This window comes from Aquarana catesbeiana, linkage group LG05 (genome assembly GCF_042186555.1).
Source record: "Aquarana catesbeiana isolate 2022-GZ linkage group LG05, ASM4218655v1, whole genome shotgun sequence".
In the NCBI taxonomy this organism is placed as follows: Eukaryota; Metazoa; Chordata; class Amphibia; order Anura; family Ranidae; genus Aquarana; species Aquarana catesbeiana.
Window position 1 is genome coordinate 509,996,073 of NC_133328.1, and position 27,512 is coordinate 510,023,584.

At 42.7% G+C, this 27,512-nt stretch overlaps 1 protein-coding gene across 2 annotated transcripts; it reads left to right on the forward strand.

Moving 5' to 3' along the window:
• Positions 1-250: 250 nt before the first annotated feature.
• MRPL15 (mitochondrial ribosomal protein L15) lies at positions 251-27,512 on the forward strand. 2 transcript variants are annotated; one of them, XM_073631608.1, is made up of 6 exons: positions 251-427; positions 3,023-3,180; positions 4,365-4,530; positions 8,368-8,491; positions 18,440-18,777; positions 26,785-27,512. In XM_073631608.1, the coding sequence occupies exons 1-5, from the start codon at positions 323-325 to the stop codon at positions 18,775-18,777; spliced, it is 891 nt and encodes a 296-aa protein (XP_073487709.1). In that variant the 5' UTR covers positions 251-322; the 3' UTR covers positions 26,785-27,512. The 2 variants fall into 2 exon arrangements, with proteins under 2 accessions (XP_073487709.1, XP_073487708.1); XM_073631607.1 differs by lacking the exon at positions 26,785-27,512 and having other exon boundaries at positions 18,440-18,831.

Here is a 27,512-nt window from a genome sequence, read left to right on the forward strand (position 1 = left end):
ATAAAAAGGGGGGCAACTGGAGGAAGGACAGAGGGATTATTCCTAATAAAGGACGGTTGGTTGGGAGTCCCGATACTTCTTTGAATCTCAGTCCAGGGATGACCGAATATCTGATAATCACTCCTCTTTCTAGAATACAGAGAATGGGAAAGACTTGGCGCTACTCACACGTCTTCTATCTGTCCTCCACTAGCCTCTGCCCGAAACCAACATGGCGGAAGCTCTGAGGTTAGCGCCGTAAAGCAAAACGTTGGAGGCGGGGCTTAGTAGTAAATGGTGGTCACATGGTCTTTGCTGTCATTCTGCCCTTCAGAATGCGAACATGGCGGCCTCCGGGAGCAGCGGGAAGAAAGCCGGGGAGCTTCTGAAGACTTTGCCCCGGGTGTCCCTGGCCAACCTGAGACCCAACCCCGGAGCCAGGCATAGAGTAAGAACCGATCTGTGTCCGCACACCGCCATAGAAGGGGCTTGGCGAGTGTCACGTGGTCTCTGCCAGGACCCGATCACATTCACTATGACTGGCCAGCTCTAGTAGAACTACAAGTACCAGCAAGGCCGGGATCTGTAGGGGCCCCTCCTCCGGAGAGCACACGTGTGCTGTGACCGGAAAGCTGTTCTTTACCACTTCTACACTACAGAAAGCTTTTCATTATTTGCACACATGTAAAATCTGGATTGTTCGCTTTATAATCATCTAAACCCCCTAGAACACAATATATTTTCTGCAAGCAGAGGCCCTGGGGAATAAAAAAGATAGTAGTTTACATTTTTATGTTGCATGGTATATGTGCAACTGTCTCATACATATTTTCAGGAACAAATATAATAAAATACATTTCTCGTGCGTAAAACCACAATGTAATTCAACATTTTTGGTAAAATATAAAAGATGAGGTTGTGCCAAGTAAATAGATACCCAACATGCCAAGTGTTAGATTTAAAGTGGTTGTAAACCCCCCAATCCGGAAGTTGTACCTATAATAAGGCTTACCTATAGGTACAGTCAATATCTCCTAAATGTGCGCCAGTTAGGAGAGATTTACCTTGTAATGCGCCGATGATGTCATCTGTGCATGCGCAGTGAAGATATGAGGATTTTTAAGTACTGAAGTTTGGCACCATTCCACGAGCGTGTGCAATTTTGAAGTGTGACATGTTGCGTAACTTCATCTTTCACATAATGCAAAAAAATTGGGCTGACTTTACTTTTTTTTTTTTTTTTTTTTTTTTTAGCACAAAACATTTTTTTTTCCAAAAAAAAAACACATTCGAAAAATTGCTGATTGCTGCTCGAATACCGTGCGAGATAAAAAGTTGCAACGACTGCCATTGTATTCTCTACGGTCTTTGCTAAAAAATCCGTATATAATGTTTGGGGGTTCTATGTAATTTTCGAGCAAAAAAAAAAAAGGAATTTTAAATGTAAGAGAGAAATGTCATAATTGGCCTGGGTGGCAAGTGGTTAAAGTAACGCAGTGCTGTATCACAAAAAATGGCCTGGTCATTAAGGGGGTAAAACCTTATGGGGCCAAAGTGGTTAACTTAAACACTTCCCAATCAGGCCATAGTAAAATGATATCCTCAGTTGAAAGTGGCATACCGGGGGTTATGGATGCAGCAATATGCCATAACCCCGGTATTGGGTTTTTTCAGCTGGCGATTCTTTAATTGCTAAAAGTGATCCGAGAGGCTGATTAGCCACTGGATGACTTTTAGAAGCGGTGGGAGAGGTTGCAACCCCACCGGCCACTTTCCAGTGCATACCTGGATGATCAATGGCCTCGGGAACTGCTCTGGCAGTTGCGGCAGAAGGAAAGATGGCCTCGGCTAAACTCTATGGTTTAGGAGGACCAGAGTGACATCACTTGTTCTGGTCCAAAGTAAACGATGCCTTTTTTTTTTTTTTTTTTTTTTAAAGCATTAGATCATTTAAAAAAAAAAAAATTTTCCATCTAAATCTAATGCTTTCCATTGTAGAGGAGAAATGTAGGATCTTTCCATAAAGCAGACCTGTCATACTGTATTGTTATCACAAGGGATGTCTACAATTCTTGCGATAGCAATAATGGTGAAAAAAAAGGGACAGTGTAAAATGTTTTATAAAATCAAAAAACATTTTTAAAGCGCCCCCATGCTCACGCGCAATGGCGAATGCACACGTAGGTCATGCCTGCCTATGTAAACAGTGTTCACACCACACATGTGATATTGCCGCAAACGTTAGAGCAAGACCAATAATTCTAGCACTAGACGCCCTCTGTAACTCTAAACTGGTAACCTGTAAAAGTTTTTCAAGTACCCTAGTTTGGCACCATTCCACAAGCATGCGCAAACACAACACAACACAAGTTTTTATTAACAAATCCAAAAATGGAAAAAAATGTCCCTGATGTAGATCCATCATCAATCATGACATCCACCGCCGGCCTCAAAATAAAAAAAACAACTCCCGGTCCTGCGGTCTGACAGCTCTTAAATAACTAAGCCCTGCTTAGAACCACTTTAAGTGAACCTGTTGGTTTGTCCTGCACTGTCAAAGCACAGGTTCATTTGAATTTCAACTTTGAGAGAAATGAAGGCTCTGCACACAGCTGGTGTACTTCTTTTCATATATAGGGGCCTGTTGGGCCGCCTTGAGGACTGGAGGGAAACCCTGCCTTAGACTGACACCTAGCACTTTGTGTCACAGAGGTGCTGGACGTACTCATATGTCCGTGCTTGTAGCTGCTTGCACGCTTGACTGTCTCTCAAGGTGTCCACATACAGCATATATGTCAATACTGATTTATCTTAATGCTGTGGGCAAGGGGTGGGCCATGCGAAGATACTACAGCTTATCTTGGCATTCGCAGCAGTGACTTGATATTCTGATCTCTGAGAAAAGCTGCTTGGGTACTTTTCCCTTATCATGGTCCTCGATCGCAGTCCTGATTTACTGTATTAAACTATCAGATGTTTATTTTTAATACATTTCTGTATATGTTAGTCATTCCTGTTTAAATTATTTTTCATTTGTTTGAAGGAAAAACGACGAGGTCGTGGCAGACATGGTGGCAATAGAAGTGGTAGAGGTCACAAAGGAGAAACACAGAGAGGAACCAAACCTCGTCTGGGGTTTGAAGGCGGGCAGACTCCTTTCTACTTGATTATCCCAAAGTATGGTTTCAACGAGGGACACAGGCATGTATTATTTATCTTAAAAAAAATAAAATAAAGAAATTCTCCCTAAAATATTGACACAGGTAAATTTTTAGAGGCATTACAGTGATTGTGTGTATATATAATAATAATAATAATTATTATTATTATTCAGTGTTTATATAGCGCCAACAGTTTGCACAGCGCTTTACAACATGAGGACAGACAGTACACTTACAATACAAATCAATACAGGAGGGATCAGAGGGCCCTGCTCGTTAGAGGTTACAATCTAGAAGGGAGAGTCAACTGGAAACAAAAGGTAATAACTGGGGATGAGCTGATGGAGAAAATGAAAAAACAGTTGTTAGGTGTGGGTAGGATAGGCTTCTCTGAAGAGAACGGTTTTCAGGGATCGTCTAAAAGCTAATAGAGTAGGAGATAAGCGGACAGATTGGGGTAAGGCATTCCATCGGATTGGAGAGGCTTTGGAAAAGTCCTGGAGGCGAGCATGGGAGGAGGTGATGAGGGAGCTAAAGAGCAGAAGGTCTTGAGAGGAACGAAGAGAATGAGTAGGTTGGTATTTAGAGACTAAGCTAGTGATGTAGCTGGGGGCTAAATTGTGGATGGCTTTGTACGTAGTTGTTAGTATTTTGAATCAAATTCTTTGGCTGAGCGGGAGCCAGTTTTTTTTTTTTTTACTGCCTGTAAATGCCCCTCCATGTTAGCCTGTGTCTCCATGCACGCCCATAAGCGATATTCACAGTGCATTTTTAATGTTGCTTTTTCCTGGCAGCTCTGGTGTTTTTTTAAATGTCCTGTGTGCATGAGGCCTTAGAGTGCCTCCGGGTTTTCATGTAATTCTTACTCCCAGCTAAGGGATGACTTGGTGTACAGAGCATAGAAAGAAAAACAGGCAAACAGCCCCAATACATATTCCTATTCAGGACAATCGGGGACTTCAGATAAAATGTTTATAACCTGTAATAAAGCGCACAGGATCTGATTTTTAACCTCTGTTTACCTCCTCGCAATGAAAATGTTCTCATTTATCAAAGAAACTGAAATAAGGACTGTCTGTGTAACGTCTGACAACTCAGCTTGAGACATAAAATTGAAAATGGCAAAGGCAGACAAGTAAATGTTCAGCCAGAGGAAGAAAAAACAAAGGATAAAATATTACCATTATTTAATGGCTTGTGTATTCTGAATTGTTTTTTGTTTAGCAACCGACGCCAGTATCAGCCGCTAAGCCTAAAGAAGCTCCAGTACCTCATTGACCTTGGCAGGGTCGATCCATCACAACCAATTGACCTAACCCAGCTGGTCAATGCTAGAGGAGTGACCATCCAGCCACTGAAAAGGGATTATGGTGTACAGTTGGTGGAAGAGGTATGGCAACAACTGAAGCTTATAATTACTGAATGGTTGACCTGCAACTTATCTGTTCGGTGGGATAATTCATTCTTTATTGCTTTTAAAGTGCATCAAAACAGACATCTTCAACCGTGTTTCATTAAAATTGCATCATATTTATAACCCTGCACTCTGTAAAAGAAAATAGTCTTCTTTGCAGTTATTGCTCATCGTAGTTGGGGCTTTGCCCCAATTAGATTGACTATAGCTGAGCTGCAGGAGTGGCCCCATGTCTCTGGCTGTAGTAATGCAGTCCTTTTATTTTGCAAGAAGGAGCTGTTCTGTATACAAGAGAATGCACCACGGCCATTGGCCCCCACTCCCCTCATTTTTGGTTATTGTGATAAAGAATACAATAAATATACTTGGTTTTCCTGTGCTTGACATGCCTTTCTAAGCTGCATATTGGCTACAGATTAATACATTATTTTCATAATCGAATGTTTAAAGTGATTCTAAAGGTTCACTTTTTTTAAACAACAAACGTGTCATACTTGCCTGCTCTGTGCAGTGGTTTTGCACAGAGCGGCCCTAATCCTCCACTTCTCAGGTCACCCGCCGGCACTCCTGGCTCCTCCCCCTTGACCAGTGCCCCCAATAGCAAGCCACTTGCTATGGGGGCACTGGTGCGTTCTCGCTCCTGAGCCCAATCTGTCAATTAGACACACAGAGCCGTGGCTCGGCCCTGACCCCCAATCTCTCATTGACTGGCTGTGATTGATAGCAGTAGCTACCGCTGCTGTGCCCCAGCTAATGGGGGGAGAGAGACCCGGGACAGCCGAGGCTCCTGTACCCATTGTTGGATCAAGAGGGGGCTCAGGTGAGTATAAGGGAGTGGCTGTAGGGGGAGCAGCACACAGAAGGTTTTTTATCTTCATGCATTCGTAAAAAAAAAAAAACCCTCAGCCTTTACAACCACTTTAAAGTCTGTGTTACGGTGAAACTTAAAGCCAAAGTCTAGGTTTCCTGGCACATTAAATGGTGAAAATTTCCGTCTGCTGCCAGGATCGAGTCGGACTGAGTTTTCCTCAATCACTCAGAGGAAGCCTTTTTTTTTAATTGGTAATAGAAATAGTTAATTTGATCATTTGTTCTTTTAATCCAGCTTGGCCCAAAGAAATTTAATATGTCAAGAAATCTGGACTCTAACTTTAAAGTGTAACTAGAGTCCACAATAATTGCCTCTGATCCAATGGTCTGATGTCCGTGTGGTCTAACGCTGCCATCTTTTCCCCATCTTCTTCTGAGTCCCGACCTTTGACTTAATTGGCCAGCACTAGATGACTTAACTCTGTGCATGCACAGGAGTTCAAGTGTCCCGCCACACAGGTACTGTGCTGGGAATGCAAACAGACCTGCGCATGCACAGCTCTGTGTATGTTTTAAAGAAGTCTGCAAGTAGGCACATACTTTTTTTTTTTTTTTTTTTTTTTTATAGCAGAAGAGAAATTTCATGTCTCTTCTGCAATTAAGAGACTACCTGCTTGCTTGGATACAACAGTAGATTCACCTCTTAGTTTACCCTCCTTCAAAATTAACTTCCTCGGGTTCTTCTGCATATGACTATTGGGCAGCCACTCATTTCTGGAAGTTACATCCCCTCGCTCCATACTATGTCAGTATACACACACAAATAAAAAATTTCTAGTAATAAGTGTGAGGAGCTTTTTTGTTTTGTTTTTATTTGTCTGCTTTAATCTGCAAAACTAGAGACATTAGTCACCACTAGGTGGAGACATCAGCCAAGTGAACTGCTTTAAAAAGTATTTTTTTATTGCCATTTTATTATTATCATTTTTTTTTATTGCTCTTTAAAGCATACCTAGTATTGAAAGGCACCCACTCCCACTTCTACTCAGATTGCTTAGGTGGTCTGAGTGGAAGTTTGGTCCGCGGCCTTCTAGGACATGTCCTCCAGAAGGCTTGTGGGATTATTGACAAAGGGCAGCGTGGCTTTTACATGTGAAGTGTGAAGCTGCAATGAGTCAGAAGCGGGCGGCTTCCCACAGTAAATATGCTGGGAGCCCAAAGACCAGCAAAAAACTGGCCCAGGTGAGTGCTGGATCTCTGGACGGGTGCGTGTCCTTTTGGTAAAAGTCAGCAGCTACAGTATTTGTAACTGCCAACTTTTTACACTTTTATTTATTTTTTTTTCTCTTTCTAGGTTGAAGATCCTCTTTTAATGCTTTTTTTTTTTTTTTTTTGTGACGTACTTCGTTTTGGATGTTTTAAATGCTTTTCGAAATAAATGCTAAATAGACAAGATTGTGTAGGCTAATTGCAGCCTTTCTGGATTTGCTAGATAAAAACATCAATAATATTTGAGTCTGAAAGTATGTATTTAAAGTGATATTAAAAGCTGGGATGTTTTGACTTAAAATATAAAGAGAGGTTTATACTTAACCGCTCTGTGCAAGGTTAATGCACACAGTGGCCCCTGGGGTCCCCTACTGGTGCTGTGCGCTCCTTCTCTTGTGAGTGTTGCCCCCATGGCAAGCTGTGTGCTATGGGAGCACACATGCAGGTGCTTCCAAGCCATGCTGTGCGATTCACCCATGCTTCCTGATCCTTCCTCCACTGGTTTTGCTTCACAACAGCAGGAACCAATGGATCCCACTGTTATTGGTCTGTCTCCTGAGAGCAGGTAGAAAAACCAGAGCTGCTGCAGATGTGGGCACAGTGCTAGATCAAGAGAGGACTAGGGTAAGTATTTAGGGAGGGGAGCAAACAGCAGGGTGACGTTTGGTTTTTTTGTTTTGTTTTTTTTTTTTTTACCTTAATTCAGATAATGCATTAAAGCGGAGTTCCACACATTTTTTAGTTTATTAAAAGTCAGCCGCTACAAAAAGTGTAGCTGCTGACTTTGAATAAACAGACACCTGTCCCATGGTCCAGTGATGCGGCAGCCTGAAGCCTCACTCCTCTCCCCCTCCTCCCTGTCGGCGCCGTCATAGCCACTGTGGGCACCAGGCCGTGACAGCTTTCAGCTTCACGGCCGGGTGCACACTGCGCATGCGCGAGTCGCGATACGCGACCCCCCCCTCCCAAAAAAAATGACATGCCAAATGATGTGGCATGTCAGGGGGTGAGGAGTGCTTAAAGCGGACGTTCCACATTTGGATGGAACTCTGCTTTAAGGTAAAAACCCTTTGACTTTTAGAACCACTTTAATGCATAAAAAAAAGTATTGGCAGTAGCTGTGCAAGATATTCACATCGGTTTTGTCCAGAGCTACAGGCTGTGCAGTAGTGCAATGTATGCACCTACATTTACCCATACACGACTTTTTCGTGTTGGTGGTGCTAAGAAATTTCAGTTCAAAATCTGAACAATGGACTTCTTCTCTGTCCCCCCATGTTCTGTTGGGCTACCAAAATATAGTTGGTGGCCTTAAAGTTGAAATCTGCTTAAATACAAAAAACACAATTTTATGCACCTCTGTATTGATGGTTAATAATAAAAAGAATGTAATTTCTTAAATGCAAGCAATATTTGTACCTACGCTATATGTGACTTGACATCAGCCTCTTGCAATTCTTTACTTTTTAGATTTTACATTAACATAAGAAAAAAAAGAAGTTAGGAGCACACTTTATTTCTGGCATATCAACAGTAATTTTTCTGTTTTTAAAGGTAAAACATGGGGAAATTTGCATGTAGTCTAGAGACGTACAAAAGTATGTGTTTATTTTACATTTTGTCTTGACATGTACTTTTAACAGACTGAAGGTAGCAAAGGAGAGTTGGGGTATACATATACATTAAAGTCTTAGGTTTAATCAGACAACTTTGTCAATATTTGCCTGTTTTCAGGGGGCTGATTTGTTTTGTGCAAGAGTTAACATTGAAGTCCAGTGGGCATCAGAGTTGGTGGTTGCAGCCATAGAGAGAAATGGTGGCGTTATAACAACTGGTTTTTATGATCCACGAAGCCTTGGTGAGTTGCCTTGTATGTCGTGTTGAAAGTTGCCTGCTGTTGAGATCTCACTGCCATGACAGATAATGACATTTTGATTGCTGTATTTGTAATTATATACAGTTCTAGATAAAGGACTAACCCCCCTGAAATTTTCATGCTATATTGTAATATACCATTAAACCACTGTACCACATACCAATAATGTCAAAGTAAAACAGATCTTTGCAGTGATCTTTAAAGCCCATCCACAATTTAAAATTAATTTTTCAAAAATTCTTACCCCCTCCATATAAAAGGAAAAAAAAAAAATGGTTCCAAACCCTTTTTTTAACCCTTTCGCTGCCAGGCCCTGTGCTCCATTTTTACACTCGGGTGGCCAGGCCATTTTTGCAATTTTTTTCATTGCTTTTTTATTTTTCCCTTACAGCTTTCAGAGTTTGTTAAAGACACCCCCCCCCCCCCCCCCCCAACCATATATTTTCTGAAAGCACATGACCAGTAGAATACAAATAAGGTGCTACTGATTTTTAGGGCTGAATGATATTTGCGCAGATGATTATCAAAATAATATTTTGGTAAATCATTATTAGCACATATAAAAACAGTACATTTGACAAAATTCCTACAAAATATAAAAGCATAACTTGTATTGAGTTAATAAATAACAAATATTTGTAATTTTTAAATTGCGCCTTCTTGCAAAATGGTGAAATCTGAACCTACGCAAAAATGTAAATAAACCAAATTTTTCAAAAAATCTGAAAGTTTTCATTCATATTTCCTGAAAGGATATAGGACCAGTGGAATAAAAAGAAGGTGCTACTGATTTTTAAGGCCCCACGATATTTGCGCAAATCTTTATCAAACAATATATTAGCAAATAAAAATGAATAAAAACCAAGCGCTGATGTGGATAGATATGTGTGATATAAATAAATTGTGCTTAAAAATATATATATACCAATATAGTTAGTGCATTGTGCAGTGAACTTACTAGATAGTACACAAGCAAAACAGGGACAAGAGATACACTCACAAACTCCCGGTCTATTAGAAGCATTCAAATATGCAGATTGCAGTCAGCCGCTGTGGACGAGGTTTCCCATAGAGAAACAGCTGCTGTTAACCTTCAGGTGTATTGCAGCACTGAACGTCCTAAGCTCCTCCCACGCGTTGCATCACTGACACGTCCACAGCGGCTGACTGCAATCTGCATATTTGAATGATTCTAATAGACCGGGAGTTTGTGAGTGTATCTCTTGTCCCTGTTTTGCTTGTGTACTATCTAGTAAGTTCACTGCACAATGATCTATTTTTTCTTTGCTTTGCATAAAACCTTTATCCTGAGAGCCGAATCACCAGCAGTATTATGGCTAAAGTGGTATGCAAGAAAAACTTAATATCCTGATACAAACGATCTAACCCAGTGAGTCAATCAATCTGGATTAAGGGAAGGAACTGTTTAATTATTTTTACTTTCCCCCCACTATTTATCTCTGCCTGGACATTGTACTCAGAGTGTCATTATTATTTTATTTATATTCACCGTCACATCACCAATTTGAAGATTTATTTTAATTTTAACACATGTATTAGCACCATAATTATTTATCTATTTTATTCACATGTATGCATTTTTTATTCCTGGATTTAAGCTTAGTCGCAGCAGCATATTGTGCACTATTTATTTAAAGCGCATCAATTTTATACTTAGCAATATATTAGCAAACATTTTTTCTAAAAAAAAAAAAAAAAAATTTAGCAGATATAAACACAGCAAATTTGACAAATTCCTGCTATATTCCTACTAAATCTAAAAGCTCAACCACTTCAGCCCCGGAAGGTTTTACCCCCTTAATGACCAGGCCATTCTTTTGTGATACGCCACTGCGTCGCTTTTGAAACGTTGTACCCAAACAAAATTGATGCCTTTTTTTTTTTTTTTCCCACAAGCCAAGTTTTCTTTTGGTGGTATTTATTCACCTCTGTAGTTTTTTATTTTTTTTATTTTTTGCGCTATAAACAAATAAATACAGACAATTTTGATTAAAAAAACCCCTATTTTTTTTCTTTCTGCTATAATACATATCCAAAAAAAACAACTAATTTATTCATCAGTTTAGGCCAATATATAATCTACATGGTTTTTGGTAAGTAAATTGCAATAAGTGTATATTGATTGCGCAAAAGTTATCGCGTATACAAACTATTTTTTTATTTTTTTTATTTTGAAAGTTCGCAAAAATGTAAATAACCACGTTTTCTCTAAAAATCTGAAGGTTTTCATTCTTCCCTTTACAGCTTTCAGAGTTTGTTAAAGACCCCCTAAACCATATATTTTCCAGTAGGGCCAGTAGAATAAAAAGGTGCTACTGATTTTTAAGGCCCCCACGATATTTGCACAAATGTTTATCAAACAATATAATTGCTAAAAAGTCTCAAATCATTTTTAGCAGATATAAACACAGCAGATTTTACTAAATTCCTACTAAATATAAAAGCTTAACCTGTATTGAGTTGATAAAAAAACAAATATTTGTAAATTTAAAATAACGCCTTTTTGACAAATAGTGAAAATTGGACGTGCGCAAAAATTTCTTTAAAAATCTGGAGGTTTTCCTTTTTCACTTACAGCTTTCAGAATTTGTAAAAAAAAAAAAAACCCAAACCATACATTTTCTGAAAGCACATGGCCAGTAGAATAAAAAGAAGGTGCTAATGAGTAAGGTACCATGATATTTGCACTAATGTTTATCAAAACGATATTTTTGCTAAAAATACAATCTTTAATAGTGAATTCATACATGGCAAAATGTACAAAATTCCTACTAAATTCCTAGTAAATATAAAAGTTTAAACAGTATTGAGTTAATACATAACAAATATTTGTACATTTTTGAATTGCACCTTTTTTGTGAAATGGTGAAATCTGAAGGTATGCAAAACTGTAAATAAAAACAATTTACTCTAAAAATCCGGAGGTTACTATTTTTCACTTACAGCTTTCAGAATTTGAAAGGACCCCCTCAAACTAGATATTTTCTGAAAGCACATGACCTGTAGAATAAAAAGTGCTACAGATTTTTTGGGCCCCGCAATAATTGCGCAAATATTCATCATATTGCTATTTTCACTAAAAATACATTAAAATCATAAATAGAGCACATAAACACAACAAAATTCCTGCTAAATTGACATGTGGCATACTAAAGTATACACCCATGGAGGGCCGTGTTTATCCGCACAGGTGTTCCATGCATCCCCGTACAGGCAGTCCTGTTTATGTCAATTGGGCTGCAACGGCTGCACAGACATAGCTGCTGTTCCCAATCTGACATCCGTATGGGTACATGACCCCGAACGCTGACAGTGTGAACTCAGGGACATACATGCGGACCTACATCGGTGTAAAACTGGGAGCAACGGCTCTGTTTGTGCAGTTGCTACATCCCAAATGACATCAATAGGACTGCCTGCACAGAAATGAACGGAACACCTGTTCATCCCTGTAAAGCTATGTTGTGTATGCCCTGTGTGAACAAGGCCTTAGGCCCCTTTCACACAAGCAAACCGATTGGGTCTGCCTGTCCGTTTTTCACAGGCCCAATCAGACTACCCATTGTTCTCTATGGAGAGGCTAATGTAAATGGACATGTGTCCATTTACACCTGCCTGCATCCGATACGATCCGGTTCGCTAAAGACAGATGGATGGGGATCCCATTCCCCATCCATCTAGCAGATCGGATTGGATGGTATCCAATTCCGCTGAGCAGGCCCATCTGCTTGACAGAGTCCGCTCCCTGTGAAAGGGGTCTTACCAGGATCGGTCGGTCCATTAGGGTCGCCGCCCCCCCTGCAGGGCGCTGGACTCGTACGTTTGTATGCGTTTTTCCAAGTCCTCTTCCAGAACGGCTTACAGGGAGATAGGCTTCTCCCACCTAGCACAGGAAACACATGATCCACATTATAAAAGCACAACACAAGCAATAGCCCCTCCAGTATTTGTTTCCTCTGGCCAGACAGGAGCTCCAAACAATGTTTGTTATTTTTTTGTCTGGCCTTCATGCTAGGTGGCAGGGGCAGTACTCCTGGGGTATGAGTTGGCGTGGGGCCACCCATAGACCTGAAAAAGCGGTCTGGGGTGAAGGTAAGGGACCCCCTCTCCTGCTTGGTGATTGTACCTGTTAGGAGTGGAGGAGGTGGTCCAGTTGGGTCCATCTGGAATGGCACAGCAGGGTGTTCTCCTGGTGGAGGCTCGGGCAACCGCGTGGTCCAGGTACTCTTATCTGCTGTTCATTTACAGAGATCCCCATGTTGCAGGGCTTCTCTATCCTTAGCTTGTGGACCGCACTGTGGGCGCGGAGTGATGTCACTTCCGGCAGTCCGGCCGTGGCCATCTTGGTACACCCAGGCACTGGGAAATAAAGCCCTAGCAAGGGTAACTGAAAGATAACAGGCGTGCTGTGTTGGAGGGCGGCTGTCGGATCCACAGCGCCACCCTGGATTCTCCACACATCCTCAAATAGGGGCCTGGAGAAGAAGATGGCGCCGAAGCCTTCAAGGAGCAGCATGGAGATGCCAGGATCTATGGAAGCAGGTCTGGAGGTGCCACCGCTTGAATCAGGCCCTAAGGTAAGAAAATAGGGGGCAGGCTGCTCCTTTCCTTTTCTTATCCTCCTGTGGTGGGGGCACAGGGGGCGTTTGTTTTTTCCTGTTTTTTGTTTATGCTTTTGGTGGACAGGTGTCGCACATACTAGCATAGGCTCAGGTGGTGGGTACTTAAGATGCTTATATTAGACTTTGTGTTATCCATTGGGTGTTTTGTTAATTGGTATTTACTTCAGTTGAAGTAATGTGCTGGTGTTTGTCATCTGATTCATTGCAGGACAAAGCCCATGAGCCCAAAGATAACAAAACAGACACCCAGAATAAGGTGCCCAATGTGCACCAAGAAAATGCCTTATGGTTGGAAGAAAAGTGCATGTCATGACTGTATAGATAAACTCATCAAGGGAGAGACAGGACCTGTCCTCAAGGGTTTTATGGACTCAATGAAGGAAATTGAACAGACTTTACAGTCCTTTATACCCAGAGAGCAGGAAGCTCTTGCTGAACCTATCCCCTGTACTTCCGGTACCAATACTGGTGCTAGGCCAATAGCCCACCAGTAGGAAGTACTGGAGTAGAGTTCACATTCTGAGGAAGGGGAGCTTAATGAGGAAAAACCCAGCAAGGTCCAAAGATTTATTTTTCCTTCACAGGAAACAGGAGTTGTTAAAGGCTATATACAACGCCCTGGAGCTGGAAGAACCAGAAAACCAGGAGTTCTCTGTACATGACCTTTTTTTTTTATGTGCAGGCCTTCAGCCTAAGCAGACCAGAACCTTTCCGGTGCATACGTCCCTAAAAGCAACAGTACTTCAGGAATGGAAAAATCCGGAAAAGAGTCTTCTTCCCTAAGAACCAGAAGAGAAGTTTTCCCTTCAAGGAGGAGGATACAAAGTTGTGGGAAATGTGTCCCAGACTAGACACTTCCCTATCTAAAGTTTTTCAAAAGGTTCAGAGCTCTCCTTTGAGGACACAGGCACCCTAAAGGAGCCAATGGATAGAAAGGCGGACGAGTATTTTTAAAGAAAGCGTGGAAAGCCTGCTCAGCTAACTTTAAATCAGCCCTAGCCACTACATGCGTGACTCATATGATTTGTGGCTAAAACAGCTCTGCACTCTTCTGGAGTTAGACACTCCCAGGGAAGAGATTTTCGATGCTTTGCCAACTTTAAGTAAGGCAGTAGCCTATATAGCAGATGCATCCACGGAGTCTGTGTAAAGTTCTCGGCCAGGTCTACAGCATTGATTAATGTAGCCAGGAGTGCTATCTGGCTGAAGTCCTGGGGGGGTGACAGTGTCAAACACCAAGCTCTGTTCCCTCCCCTTTTCTAGAGATTTACTCTTTGGCAAAGAGCTAGAATATGTTCTAGAGAGGTCGGCTGATAAAAAGAAGGGGTTTCCTTTTTCCCAAAAAACAACAAAAAATGAATTTTCATCCCTTCCAGAGGTCAGGAGAAAGGAACCTGCAGGGGGACAGATGGCAGCATAACAAGGGTTTTGCAGCTCCGCAAGACCAGTAAAGAGGGTGGCAGTACAGGAGGGGAAGGGGCAGAGGTGGTTTTCTTTTCAAACCATCCTAGCCTAAAGACCCTTCCCAGTGACTCAGTCGGCCATGTGGGGGGAAGGTTGGGGTAATTCCTCCCACCGTGGAAGGCCATTTCCAGCAACAGCTTTATCCTGAATCTGGTCAAGTCAGGGTACAGGATAGAGCTAGTGGGCTGCCCCCCTCAAAAATTTCACCCAACAATTCTTCCGAAAGACGTGGAGAAATCAACAGCTATGTCTTACCTGCTACAGAGTATGCTGGAGGAGAAGGTGATGAGCTTCATCCACCAACTCTAAGAAAAGGGAGGTTTTATTCCCACGTTTTTCTGATAAAGAAGCCATCAGGAAAATTCCGACCCATTTTGAACCTCAAGCAAGTGAACATGTTCGTAAAGTACAAACGATTCAAAATTGAGTCAATATACACCAACAGAGATTTGTTAACCCCTGGGGTCCTCATGGTGTCATTAGACCTAAGAGGCATCTTCATGTCCCCATTTGAAAGGAGTCCAAGAAATATCTCAGGTTTGCAGTGAAAAATGGGTTGAAGACCCTCTATTTTCAGTTCAATGCTCTGCCCTTCGGATTGGGGTCGGCACCATGCATTTTCACAAAGATCCTGGCAGAAGCTCTGTGGACCCTGAGATCAGAGGGGATTCACATAATTCCCTATCTGGACAAACTGCTGATCTTTGCAGACTCAGCAGTCGAAGTGAAACAGAACCTGAGCAGAACAATCGGACACCTTCAGCAGCTGGGTTGGCTGGTAAATCAGAAGTCACAGTTAGTACCTACTTAAAGTAAAGTATTTCTAGGATACATAATACAATCTACTACATCCAAATTTTTTCTGACAAAAGAAAAAGTGACAATAATATTTGCAGAGGTGAGCAGCCTCTGCGCATGTACAGAGACCTTAATTCAAGGTATAGTAAGGGTCCTTGGGTTGATGACAGCAGCCATCCCAGGAGTCCAGTGGCCCAATTCCATACTCGAGCACTTCAGACGTTCATGCTTTCTCTCTGGGATGGAAGGAAGGAATCTCTTCAGAGAAAAACAGATTCCGCAGAAAGTAAAGCTCTCAATCAAGTGGTGGTTGATCCCAGTAAATCTCTCTGCAGGTCGACTGGTCCCAATACAACCCTCTGACGGTTACCACGGAAGCCAGAGGCCAGGGGTGGGGAGCCCACTCAGGCACACAGATGGCCCAAGGGCTCTGGAACCGGCAGGAAGCCACCCTTTCCTCCAATGCAAGGGAGCTGAGAGCAGTTCTAAAGGCTCTAGTAGCCTTTGGTCTGACTCGGAGGGGAAGACACGTGCAGGTCCTTTCGGACAATATTACCACCGTAAGCTACATCAGCAAGCAGGGAGGTATGAGAGTGACAGGCCTTATGAGGATAGCAGAAGAAATCCTTCAATGGGTGGAGGCAAATCTTCTATCCCTTTCTTCAATTCACTTAAAAGGGGAATTAAATACTCTGGCGGATGTCCTAAGCAGGGAGGTTCTGTCTCAGACAGAACGGTGCTTGAATCGAACAGTGTTCAAACAGTGCAGAAGTGAGGAGTCCCACAGATAGACTTTTTTGCTACAAGACAGAACAGGCAGAGAGACCATCTCAGTCTGGGCCTAGATGCCCTATCCCAGTCCTGGGAAGCAAGCCTGGTGTATGCATTTCCACCTTTTTGCCTTCATTCCAAGGATCATCCGGAAGATAAGAGTGTTGAGTGCGAAAATTATCCTGATCGCACCATTCTGGCCAAGGAGGTCTTGGTTCTCGGGACTATTAAGACTCAACATCACAGAGCATTGGAGACTGCCTTGCAGGACAGACCTCCTTATTTCAAGGGGAGGCGAATCCTCCAGAAGTGAGCTCTCTCTGACGGGCTGGCTACTGAGAGGGAGCTGTTAGAGTGGGAGGGTTATCAGCAAAAGTAATCGATACCATCCTTAGCAGCCAGAAGCCGTCCACTAACGCAATTTACAATAAAATCTGGAAGAAATTTGGGGCCTGGCGCATGCTCAATAACAGTGTCGGGAGCCATGATCCCGGCGGTCCTAGATTTTCTCCAAGCGGGAGCAGAACTAAATCTTGCAGTCAGTACCCTCAAGGTGCAGGTATCGGCTCTGTCAAGCTTTTTAAATCAAAGGCTGGCAGAAAAGCCCTTGGTCAAGAGATTTCTTACATCCAGCAGCCGTAAGTGGGTCCCCAAGTCAAGGAGGTTCCCTTCCTGGGACTTATCCACAAAGCCTTTGTAAAACACCATTTGAGCAACTAGAGGAACTGACCATAAAATTCTTAACTTTGTAAACTGTTATTTTAGTGGCCCTAGTCTCCACTAGGAGGGTTAGTGAGATACAGGTGCTCTCTGTGGCTGAGCCCTTCTGCATCATTTTGCAAGACAAAATTATCCTCTCTCTGGACCTGGTATTTCTCCCCAAAGTACCGTCTAACTTCAATAGATCAGAAAAGATTGTGATACCTTCATATTGCGGAGATCCTAAAAATGACAAAGAGGTTGCATTTAATAAAATGGATATCAGGAGATGCTTGATTGCTTATGTAGAGCGCACCAAGGAATGGCGATGTTCCACCAGCTTGTTTGTGGGTTCAAATAAGGGTAAAGGGGGATCTAAAAATACCATCGCAAGGTGGATGAAGTCAGCCATCGCAGAGGCATACAAAGCAGCATCCTTGACACCACCATTAGGAATAAATGCCCATTCCACGAGAGCGGTTTCCACTTCTTGGGCTGAAAGGCCACAACCTCGTCCAGGTTCCAGACTTTCGTAAAGCATTACAGACTGGACCTGCTTGCCAGCGAAGACCAGTCTTTCGGCAGGAAAGTGCTGCAGGCTGTGGTCCCGCCCTGATCAGGTAGTCCTATTTTGTCCTCTCTGTAAGCCGTCCTGGAAGATGACTTGGAAAAACAGAGTTTTTACCTGTTAACTACTTTTTCCAGGAATCTTCCAGGATGGCATCAGTTCCCTTCTTTGTTGGTGGATTAGCAATGTAAAGCATAAAATAAAATAAAGATTCGCTAATGAGAGGGTTTAATGATTGCTTATTCTGAAGCCTTCAGTTATTTGTTAATACTGAGGGGCTATTGCTTGTGTTGTGTTTTTATAATGTGGATCATGTGTTTCCTGTGCTAGGTGGGAGGAGCCTATCTCTCGGTAAGCCGTTCTGGAAGATTCCTGGAAAAAGTACTTAACAGGTAATTATTTTTCTTCTTTCTTCCTTCCTTCTTTCTTCTTCTTCCTCCTCCTCCTGCCACATGAGGCTCTAATTGGCTTGAAAACGGTTGGGCCCTTGGCGCGCAGAGCATTGCACCCAGAACCCACCCACTTGTGACAATGGCAAATTAATATTCGCTATTGTCTTTCGTCTTTTTCCTCCTAGCCAATCAGGACTCATCGGGTTGGCCGGGGGAAGAAACAGTGGATATGTCTGTCAGTCAAATTTTGTGATATTATTGTCACATACACACAATGACCACTGTCATAAATTCCTGCAACTCCTTCAGAGTTGTTGTAGGCCTCTTGGTAGCCTCTCTGAGTAGTTTCCACCTGGCTCTTTCATCTAGTTTGAAGCGACGTCCTAATCCAGGGAGGGTCTGTGTTGTACCAAATACCTTCCACGTCTTGTATATAAGCTGGTGTAGATGGAAAGAGGAAACCCTGCATTAGAGTAAATTCTGCTGTTGAGTAATATCCTTTTGACAGGGTAAAATCGTGTTTACTGGGGTTTTGTTGTTTGTCCATATCATTTATTTCTCTAGTTTTGCCAAACTTGTTTTATCTCCCTTGCAGAGATTCTGTGTAAACCAGTCCCATTTTTCATGCGTGGTAAACCTATTCCCAAACGAATGCTTCCACCAGAGGACTTGGTGAAATATTATACTGATGCTGAAAAACGTGGCTACTTAGCAGATCCCATAAAAGTTGATGAAGCAAGGAAGCAACTCGCTCTGAAATATGGCTATATCCTTCCTGACATTACCAAAGATGAACTGTATGAAATGTTGTGCCAGCGCAAGGATCCCCGACAGATGTTCTTTGGCCTTGCTCCAGGTTGGGTGATCAACATGACTGAAAAGAAGATCTTGAAGCCTACAGATGAGCGATTACTGGCATATTACAGTTCTTAAGTGACTGGAACAGCCACACAGTCCAGTGTGTATAATAAATCTTTTTTTTTTTTTCTATGGCTTTTCGTAGAGTTTTCACTATAAAATATATTAGTTATTATAAAGACATTTAAAAAAAAAAATAGGTTTATATTTACTTGCTCTGTGCCATGGAATGGCACAGAATGGCTCTAAACCTCCTTTTCTTGGGTCCCCCTCCGACACTCCTAGATCCTTTTCTGTGAGTGACCCCATAGCAAGCCACTTGCTATTAGGGCACTTGTGCGGGAGTGATCCTGAGCCGCACTGTGTGCATCTATTGACACAAGGCTGCTCAGCTCAGCTCGGCCCCGCCCCGCTGCTCTCTCCTAGCTGAATTTGACTGACAGAAGCAGGAGCCAATGTGTTAACAATTCACCATAAGTGTTTTTAAATCAAAAAATACTTTCTCATTGTACATCACGGGACACAGAGCCACAGTAGTTACTATGTGGGTTATAGGCCATGGGACACTGGCACACCCTAAGACAAGATTAGGTTATCCCTATATAACCCCTCCCACTATTGGGATTACCTCAGTTTTTTTGCCAGTGTCTAAGGTGTTGGTTATGAGTAAAGATGTGCTGTGCTGAACTCCACTGGAGCAATCCTTGCTGGGGCTAGCTATGCAGCCGGATCCATTCAAAGTTTCTTTTAGGCCGAATTGAATGGTACCCCGGCCTGGTGTCTGAAGAAACGAGGTTTTGCCTGTAAACGCTTCTCTTTTTAGAGAGCTGGACCCCGGGATCCAGTACTTTTGGTATTAAGGCCATAAACTTTTACTGGCAGAGGTGCTATTACAGGCCCACGAATGTGGGTTCTCCGAGGGTCCCCAGCTCCTGAAAGTTTATTTACGGAACCCACCGTGAAGGGTGAAGATTGGGTCTGTTGGTTTTACCACAGAAAACCCTGCGGTGGGAAAGGTAAGTGGAGTTTTCTAAGACATTTTTGAATTTTCTTATGAATGTCTCCTTTTAAATTAGTAAATGTCATGCCTATGTGTCACCACTGGGGGCTGTATGGAGCACATACCTTCTCATGCTTTGCTCAAAACATCACGATGTGTCCGGAGAAGCAGGCTTCCTTCTCTCCAGTCAGCAGCAGACCTCCGGTAAGTCTGGGGGGGTGTTTCGTCCTCACCAGACACCCCCCACCTGTGCTGTATTCTCCCCCTCTTCTGGAGGAAGAGCGTTAGGAGAAAAACGGAAAGAAAAAAAAAAAAAAACATCGGCATGCCGTCCTACTCGACGGCTTCCAGGCTCTCTCCTCGTCATTTTTTTCCCCCTCTCATGATCCCATAGGATCAGAAGCCCGCGCTCGGGAAAGCTCTTTTTAAAAAAAAAAAAAAAAAAAAGGGGGGGGGGGGGGGGCGCGAAGCTTAGCGCGGCGTTGGCGTCTTCCAGCGTCCAGCGCAGGAATATGTGTTTTAAAAGCACAATTTTTACTGCTGCAAGCTGATGGAGGGACACGAGGAAGAGGGGCATGAAAGAGGTTTGGTGACACAGGCATTCCTTTTGACACACATACTATTGCATCAGGCTAAGCATTAATAGCAGCGGCAGGGCTGGACTATTGCTGAAGCAGTGGATGCATTCCTTCTAGTAGTACCTCTGCTTTGTGCAGTGGCTATGGTCAAAAGGAGGGTAAAAACACCTCAAAAAGGACTCTAGAAAGACTTCTACAGCCACTAGGAAGCCTAGAACCATCTCAAAAAAGGTAGATGATAAACCAGTATTACAAGTGTATGTAATGTGTGTGTGTGTGTGTTTACAATAATGTAAAATATATATATATATATATATATATATATATATATATATATATATATATATATATATATATATATATATATATATATATATATATATATATATAATTGATCATGATCAGATAAAAAAACATCCAGTGAAAAATTGTCCATACGTGATTATTGTGTTAGAGAAAATACGTGCATATTAAAACACAAAATGTGACAACAAAAAGTTCATAAGTGAAGGTGTCCCAACGAAAAAATTTTCAGTACAGGACCCTGGGTCTGTGTTCTCCACCACTTGTGCTGCCCATCACCTTTCAATAAACAATGGAGGCTTACCAGAAAGCCTGCGACTTCCCTTCTCAGGGGGGTCAAATCAGGCTTAGTAGAAACGGCAGGGACACTGTTAACCAAGGGGACAGGAGCTTCAGCATTCAGGGTCTTCAAACTCCATGAGAGGCTGAACCTGGAAGCTCCTGTCCCCTTGGTTATTCACCGGTGTGCAGCACTTGTCTCCCGTGAGTGTGCTATGGAAGGTACTCCTTACTGATGCCAGCCGGTCACCCGTGAGGAAAGTGACTCCTTAACAGTGTCCCTGCCGTTTCTACTAAGCCTGATTTGACCCCCCTTAGAAGGGCGGTCGCAGGCTTTCTGGTAAGCCCCCATTGTTTATTGAAAGGTGACGGGCAGCACAAGTGGTGGAGAACACAGACCCAGAGTCCTGTACTGGAAATTTTTTCGTTGGGACACCTTCACTTATGAACTTTTTCTTGTCACATTTTGTGTTTTAATATGCACGTATTTTTCCTAACACAATAATCACGTATGGACTATTTTTCACTGGATGTTTATCTGATCATGATCAATTATATATATATATTTTACATTATTGTAAACATACACATTACATACACTTGTAATACTGGTTTATCATCTGGTGCTGCACTCTTCTTTATACATTTATCTCTTTGTGCCCTATATCGGGGTTATAGTGCCTAGCTGCAGGATATTCTTCGCAATTTATTTCAATAATTTATTTACATTTTTTTTTATTTATCACGCACCCAGCGCAATTCTTCCTTTTATAATCTGTTACATCTCAAAAAAGATGGCATCCTCCCATGAGAGTGCTTTGGCTGGTCAGAGTGAGCCATGGGGACGTCGGGTGTTGCAGCTGCTTTTAGCACTGCAACCCCTGTATATATTACTGAAGAGGTCTTTTCCTCAACCATTTTAGGCTTGGAACAAAAAACTGATGCCTTAATCACATCCCAGAGTGGGACTAAGCGTTATAGGACCCCGTCCATTGCCCAGGACCCTCAAACTGAGGAACGGGGTGAGGGATGATGCTTTTCTCTCAGGGGACCAGGAAGAGGCTGATGACTCCTCTTCTGAAGAGTCTAATACGGATGGACCGGGTTCACAGGAAAGGTTGTTGGTACAATCTCACTGAATTGGTCCGCTCCACATTTATGCTGCCAGTAGCGGAGTCAGTCAATGAGCCCACTTCTTGTTTGGGTTCGCTAAAGCTTCCCCAAGCTATTCATACTTTTCCTATTCATTCATTACTAAAAAAGCTTATGTATTCTGAGTGGGGGCACCCAGATAAACAGTTTTTTCCTCCAAAAAAGTTTTCAACACTTTATCCTATGGAGGAAGAGCTTAATAAGAAATGGGGGATTCCAGTAATTGATGCTGCTATATCCTCTGTGAATAAAAACTTAACTTGTCCTGTAGACAATGCTCAAATGCTGAATGATCCAACAGATAAGAAGCTGGAATTCCTATTTAAAAACAATATTTCTCTGGCAGGTTCAGTGGTTCAGCCTGCGTTGGCAGCGATCGGGGTATGTCAGTCCTTAAAAGACAAGTTTTAAAGAGGTGCTCAAGATTATTTTTGATCAGCAGGCCCAAGATTTGGCAGGGATATCAGAGGCGTTGTTTTACAGTAGATGCTATGAAAGATTCTATTCTCCAAGCCTCACGGCTTATGCTCTGGCTGGTACATATGCGTAGAGTTCTATGGTTGAAAAATTGGTCAGCCGAAGTGACATTCAAAAAGCTTTTGGCTAGTTTTCCATTTCATGGTGAACGGTTGTTTGGAGACGATCTGGATAAATACATCCAAAGAATTTCTAATTGAAAAAGTTCCCTTTTACCAGTTAAGAAGAAGTTTAAGCGTTTTTCTTTTAAACAGGTTTTTCTCCAGTGCCAGGTGCATCTGCCTCCAGGCAGTCTCGATGGCTTCCACTGTCAAATTCAAGAGGTAAACATCAGGGTCAACCCCAGGGTCAAAAGAGGCCCTGGGGGAGGAACCCCACTAAACAAAATACTAAAACCTCTCTATGAAGGGGCGCCCTCCGCCTGCTCGAGTAGGGGGAAGACTTCTGCAGTTCTCAAGGGTCTGGCAGGAACAGTGTCGAGACAAATGGGTGGCTTCCTCGATACCTCTAGGGTACAGACTAGCGTTCCAAGAGTTTCCGTCTCCTCGTTTTCTCAGATCAAACATTCACAGAGACCCAGAAAAAAAGTCTCTTTTTGGCTTTGGATCATCTCTTGTCTCAAAAAGTGATATCGTTGGTCCCCATGGAAGAGCGGGGGTTAGGGTTTTATACAAACCTTTAAACCTTTTTACGGTACCAAATCCAAACAGGGATGTCAGACCTATTTTAGATCTCAAAGATCTAAACTGTTTTTTGAATATCTGCTCTTTTTGCATGGAATCAATCTGATCAGTGTTCTCCATTCTACAAGGTGGAGAACTGCTAGCATCAATCGACATCAAGGTTGCTTATCCACATGTACCTATTTTCCCCGCTCACCAAAAATGTCTACGCTTCGAGATAGAAAATCTTCATTTTCAGTTTGTAGCTCTGCCTTTCGGTCTAGCTACTGCACCTCGAGTGTTTATAAAGGTTCTGACTCCCCCTTTAGCCAGATTAAGGGCACAGGGTATAACGGTTCTAGCTTATTTAGACGATCTACTCTTGATAGATCAGTCAGTAGCCCGCTTATACCAGAGTTTGATCACCCCAGTCAGCTACCTGGAATACCTAGGTTGGATTCTCAACCTAGAGAAATCCTACTTAAAACCATCAAGGAGATTGCAGTACTTAGGCCTGATACAGCTCAGAAGAGGGTGTTTTTGCCCCAGGCAAAGATCAGTTCCATAAGGGAACTGATTCAGCTGGTCAAAGCAAAGAAGAATCCTTCTATTCGACTTTGCATGAGATTGTTGGGAAAGATGGTAGATTCATTCGAGGCCGTTCCTTATGCGCAGTTTCATTAAAGACTGCTGAAAAACAGTATCCTGTCAACTTGGAACAAGAAGGTCCAAGGTCTAGACTTCCCAATGCGTTTATCCCCCAAAGTGCGTCAAAGCCTCGGTTGATATCCAAGAATCTTCAAAAAGGAAAGTCCTTCCTACCAGTTACCTGGAAGGTGGTGACAACAGATGCCAGCCGTCTGGGCTGGGGAGCAGTCCTGGAAGAAGCATCTGTCCAAGCAAAATTGGTCCAGAACAGAAATGACCTTGCCCATCAATATTCTAGAGAGTCGGGCAGCACGCCTGGATGCTCAGATTACGGAATTGTCCTGTCAGGATCCAATCCGAAAATGCCGCAACAGTGGCCTATATCAATCGCCAAGGGGGCACGAGAAGTCGTGCGGCTCAGAGAGAGGTAAATCATATCCTATCCTGGGCAGAAAACAACATTCCTTGCCTTGGCAGTCTTCATTCCGGGAATAGAGAACTGGCAGGCAGACTACTTGAGTCGCCAACAGTTGTTCCCAGGAGAATGGTCTCTTCACCCCGACATCTTTCTGTCAAAATGTCAAAGATGGGGAATTCCAGACATGGATCAGTTTGCGTCCAGGTTCAACAAAAGATCGACAACTTTGTGTCAAGGACAAAGGATCCTCTGGCATGCGGAACAGATGCCTTGGTTTTTCCGTGGGATTAGTTTTCACTGATCTATGTGTTCCCTCCCTGTTCTGCTGCTTCCGCATCTTCTTTGCAGGATCAAGCAGGAAGGGAAGGAGGTGATTCTTGTGGCCCAGGAGATCTTGGTATGCAGAGATCGTGAAGATGGCAGTAGGGGATCCATGGATCCTTCCACTGCGACCAGACCTTCTCTCGCAAGGTCCGGTATTCCATCCTACCTTTACAAACGCTAAATTTAACGGTTTGGCTATGGAGACCCACATTCTGAAAGACCGTGTGCTGTCAGGTTCAGTAGTTTCTACTTTGTTAATGCTAGGAAGTTGGCCTCCAGGGTCATATATTATAGAGTCTGGAAGGCATAAGTCTCCTGGTGTGAATCCAGGGGTTGGCACCCCAGGAAGTATGTTATAGGTAGGATCCTTGAATTTCTACAGATGGGATTAGAAATGAAGCTGGCCTTGAGTACTATCAAAGGCCAGGTGTCGGCCTTATCAGTGTTTTTTCAACGACCACTTGCTTCACACTGTCTGGTTTGTAGTTTTATTCAGGGGTGAACGTGGATTAATCCTCCGGTTAGGTTACCCCTGAACCCTTGGGACTTGAATTTAGTCCTATCGGCATTACAGAAGCAGCCTTTTGAGCCGATATGAGATATTCCCTTGGTCCTTTTGACGAGGACATTTTTTTTTTTTTTGGTTGTCATATCTTCTGCAAGAAGAGTTGGCTGCTCTTTCTTGTAAAGAGCCATATTTGATTATTCATAAGGATAAGGTTGTATTGCGTCCTCATCCTAATTTCCTACCGAAGGTAGTGTCAGGTTTTCATTTAAACCAGGATATTGTTCTGCCTTCATTTTTTCCAGAACCTCGTTCTGCTGAAGAAAGGTCACTACATTCTCTTGCCGTGGTGAGAGCAGTCAAGGTCTATTTCAAGGTGACCTTTCAAATTCGAAAAACAGATGTTTTGTTTGTGTTGCCAGAAGGTCCTAAGAAAGGACAGGCAGCGTCGAAATCTACTATTTCTAAATGTATTTGTCAAGGGATTGTTCAAGCTTATAGTTTAAAGAGGAAAATTCCACCTTTTCATATTAAAGCGCATTCCACCAGGGCTGTTAGTACTTCCTGGGCAGTGCTTCACCAAGCCTCCATGGCTCAAATCTGCAAGGCTGCAACTTGGTCTTCAGTCCATACATTTACCAGGTTCTATCAAATAGATGTAAAAGGTCATGAGGATATCGCCTTTGGGCGCAGTGTACTGCAGGCTGCAGTGTAAGTCCTCTAGTCTCTTGGTGCCCTACTTTTGTTGTGTCTCCCTCCCTTCAGTTGGCATTGCTATGGGACATCCCACATAGTAACTACTATGGCTCTGTGTCCCGTGATGTGCGATAAGAAAAACAGCTTACCTGTAAAATCCTTTTATTTGAAGTACATCATGGGACACAGAGTTCCCTCCCTTCTTTTTTGGTATACACGTGTATTGCTTTGCTACAAACCTGAGGTGCTCCCAGTAGTGGGAGGGGTTATATAGGGAGTGGCCTTCTTGTCTTAGGGTGTGCCAGTGTCCATCACCTAATGGTGGCCTATAACCCACATAGTAACTACTATGGCTCTGTGTCCCGTGATGTACTCCAAAGAAAAGGATTTTTACAGGTAAGCTGTTTTAAAAAGCCTATTTTTAAACTGTAAACAAAATCAGTGGGGAGCTCTTCAAATAGCCTCTGCTGACTGGCAAAGACCCCCCCCCCCCAGCCTCCTGCTTAAATATGGGTCCTGGGAATTTCTAGAATGTTCTAGGCGGTCAGGTGGCCTATCCTAGAGGACCCCCCAGAACTTCCAGAATAGTACATCAGTTGACCTTTTTTGACTTATCACACACTTCCCCTCTGAAATCAATCAAGAGTGGTATCAGATTTCAGAGTGTGTTATCCCCCATCCAATACTTGTCAATTCCCATGAGAATTTTGAAGGTGGTCCAACACCATATTGGGTAACGATTTCATTCTTTTACCTGGTGTTTCCATATTTTTGACCAACCCCTTTATATACACACTCATTTTCTGCATACCCTGATTGTCTGTCTCCCCCTTTTTTTTTTTTTTTAAATGTACAACTTCAACCCTGGTTGTTATTTACAACAAAGGACACATTTCTGCTACTTAATATACAAATAAATAGTATTCTTTTATAAAGTGATATTACGTACGATAGTCATCAGAGGCCCTTGGAATACTCTGAGGCCCAACATAAGATCAGGGATTAGTATTGTATGATAATTTTTTTTTTTTTTTTTTTAGGTATTCGTAACATTTCAGATAATTTTGAAACTGTCTTCCAAAATTCGCATTTCCAGTTCTTCACAGATGCTGGATAGTTAGAAATAGCCAGAGGATATAAATATGGGAGCTGCCATTGCTGACTTGTGCAAGTTAAAAGGCTATTATCCTGCTGTTGACTTTAGTGGAAACCACTCTGCCATAAAGCCCCGACTGGTGGAGGGCTGCAGTGATGGTTGACTTTCTACAACTTTCTCCCATCACCCGACTGCATCTCTAGAGCTCAGCCACAGCGATCTTTGGGTTCTTCTTTACTTCTCTCACCAAGGCTCTTCTTCCCCGATAGCTCAGTTTGGCCGGACGGCCAGCTCTAGGAAGGGTTCTGGTCGTCCCAAATGCCTTCCATTTAAGGATTATAGAGGCTACTGTGCTCTTAGGAACCTTAAGTGCAGCAGAAATTTTTTTTCTAACCTTGGCCAGATCTGTGCCTTGCCACAATTCTGTCTCTGAGCTCTTCAGGCAGTTCCTTTTGACCTCATGATTCTCATTTGCTTTGACATGCACTGTGAACTGTAAGGTCTTATATAGACAGTTGTGTGGCTTTCCTAATCAAGTCCAATCAGTATAATCAAACACAGCTGGATTCAAATGAAGGTGTAGAACCATCTCAAGGATGATCAGAAGAAATGGACAGCACCTGAGTTAAATATATGAGTGTCACAGCAAAGGGTCTGAATACTTAGGACCAT

Coding starts and splice junctions, on each gene's coding strand:
- MRPL15 (XM_073631608.1), top strand. CDS start 323: ATGGCGGCCTCCGGGAGCAGCGGGAAGAAAGCCGGGGAGCTTCTGAAG. Junction 428..3,022: donor ACCCCGGAGCCAGGCATAGA/GTAAGAACCGAT, acceptor ATTTGTTTGAAG/GAAAAACGACGAGGTCGTGG. Junction 4,531..8,367: donor GTGTACAGTTGGTGGAAGAG/GTATGGCAACAA, acceptor GCCTGTTTTCAG/GGGGCTGATTTGTTTTGTGC.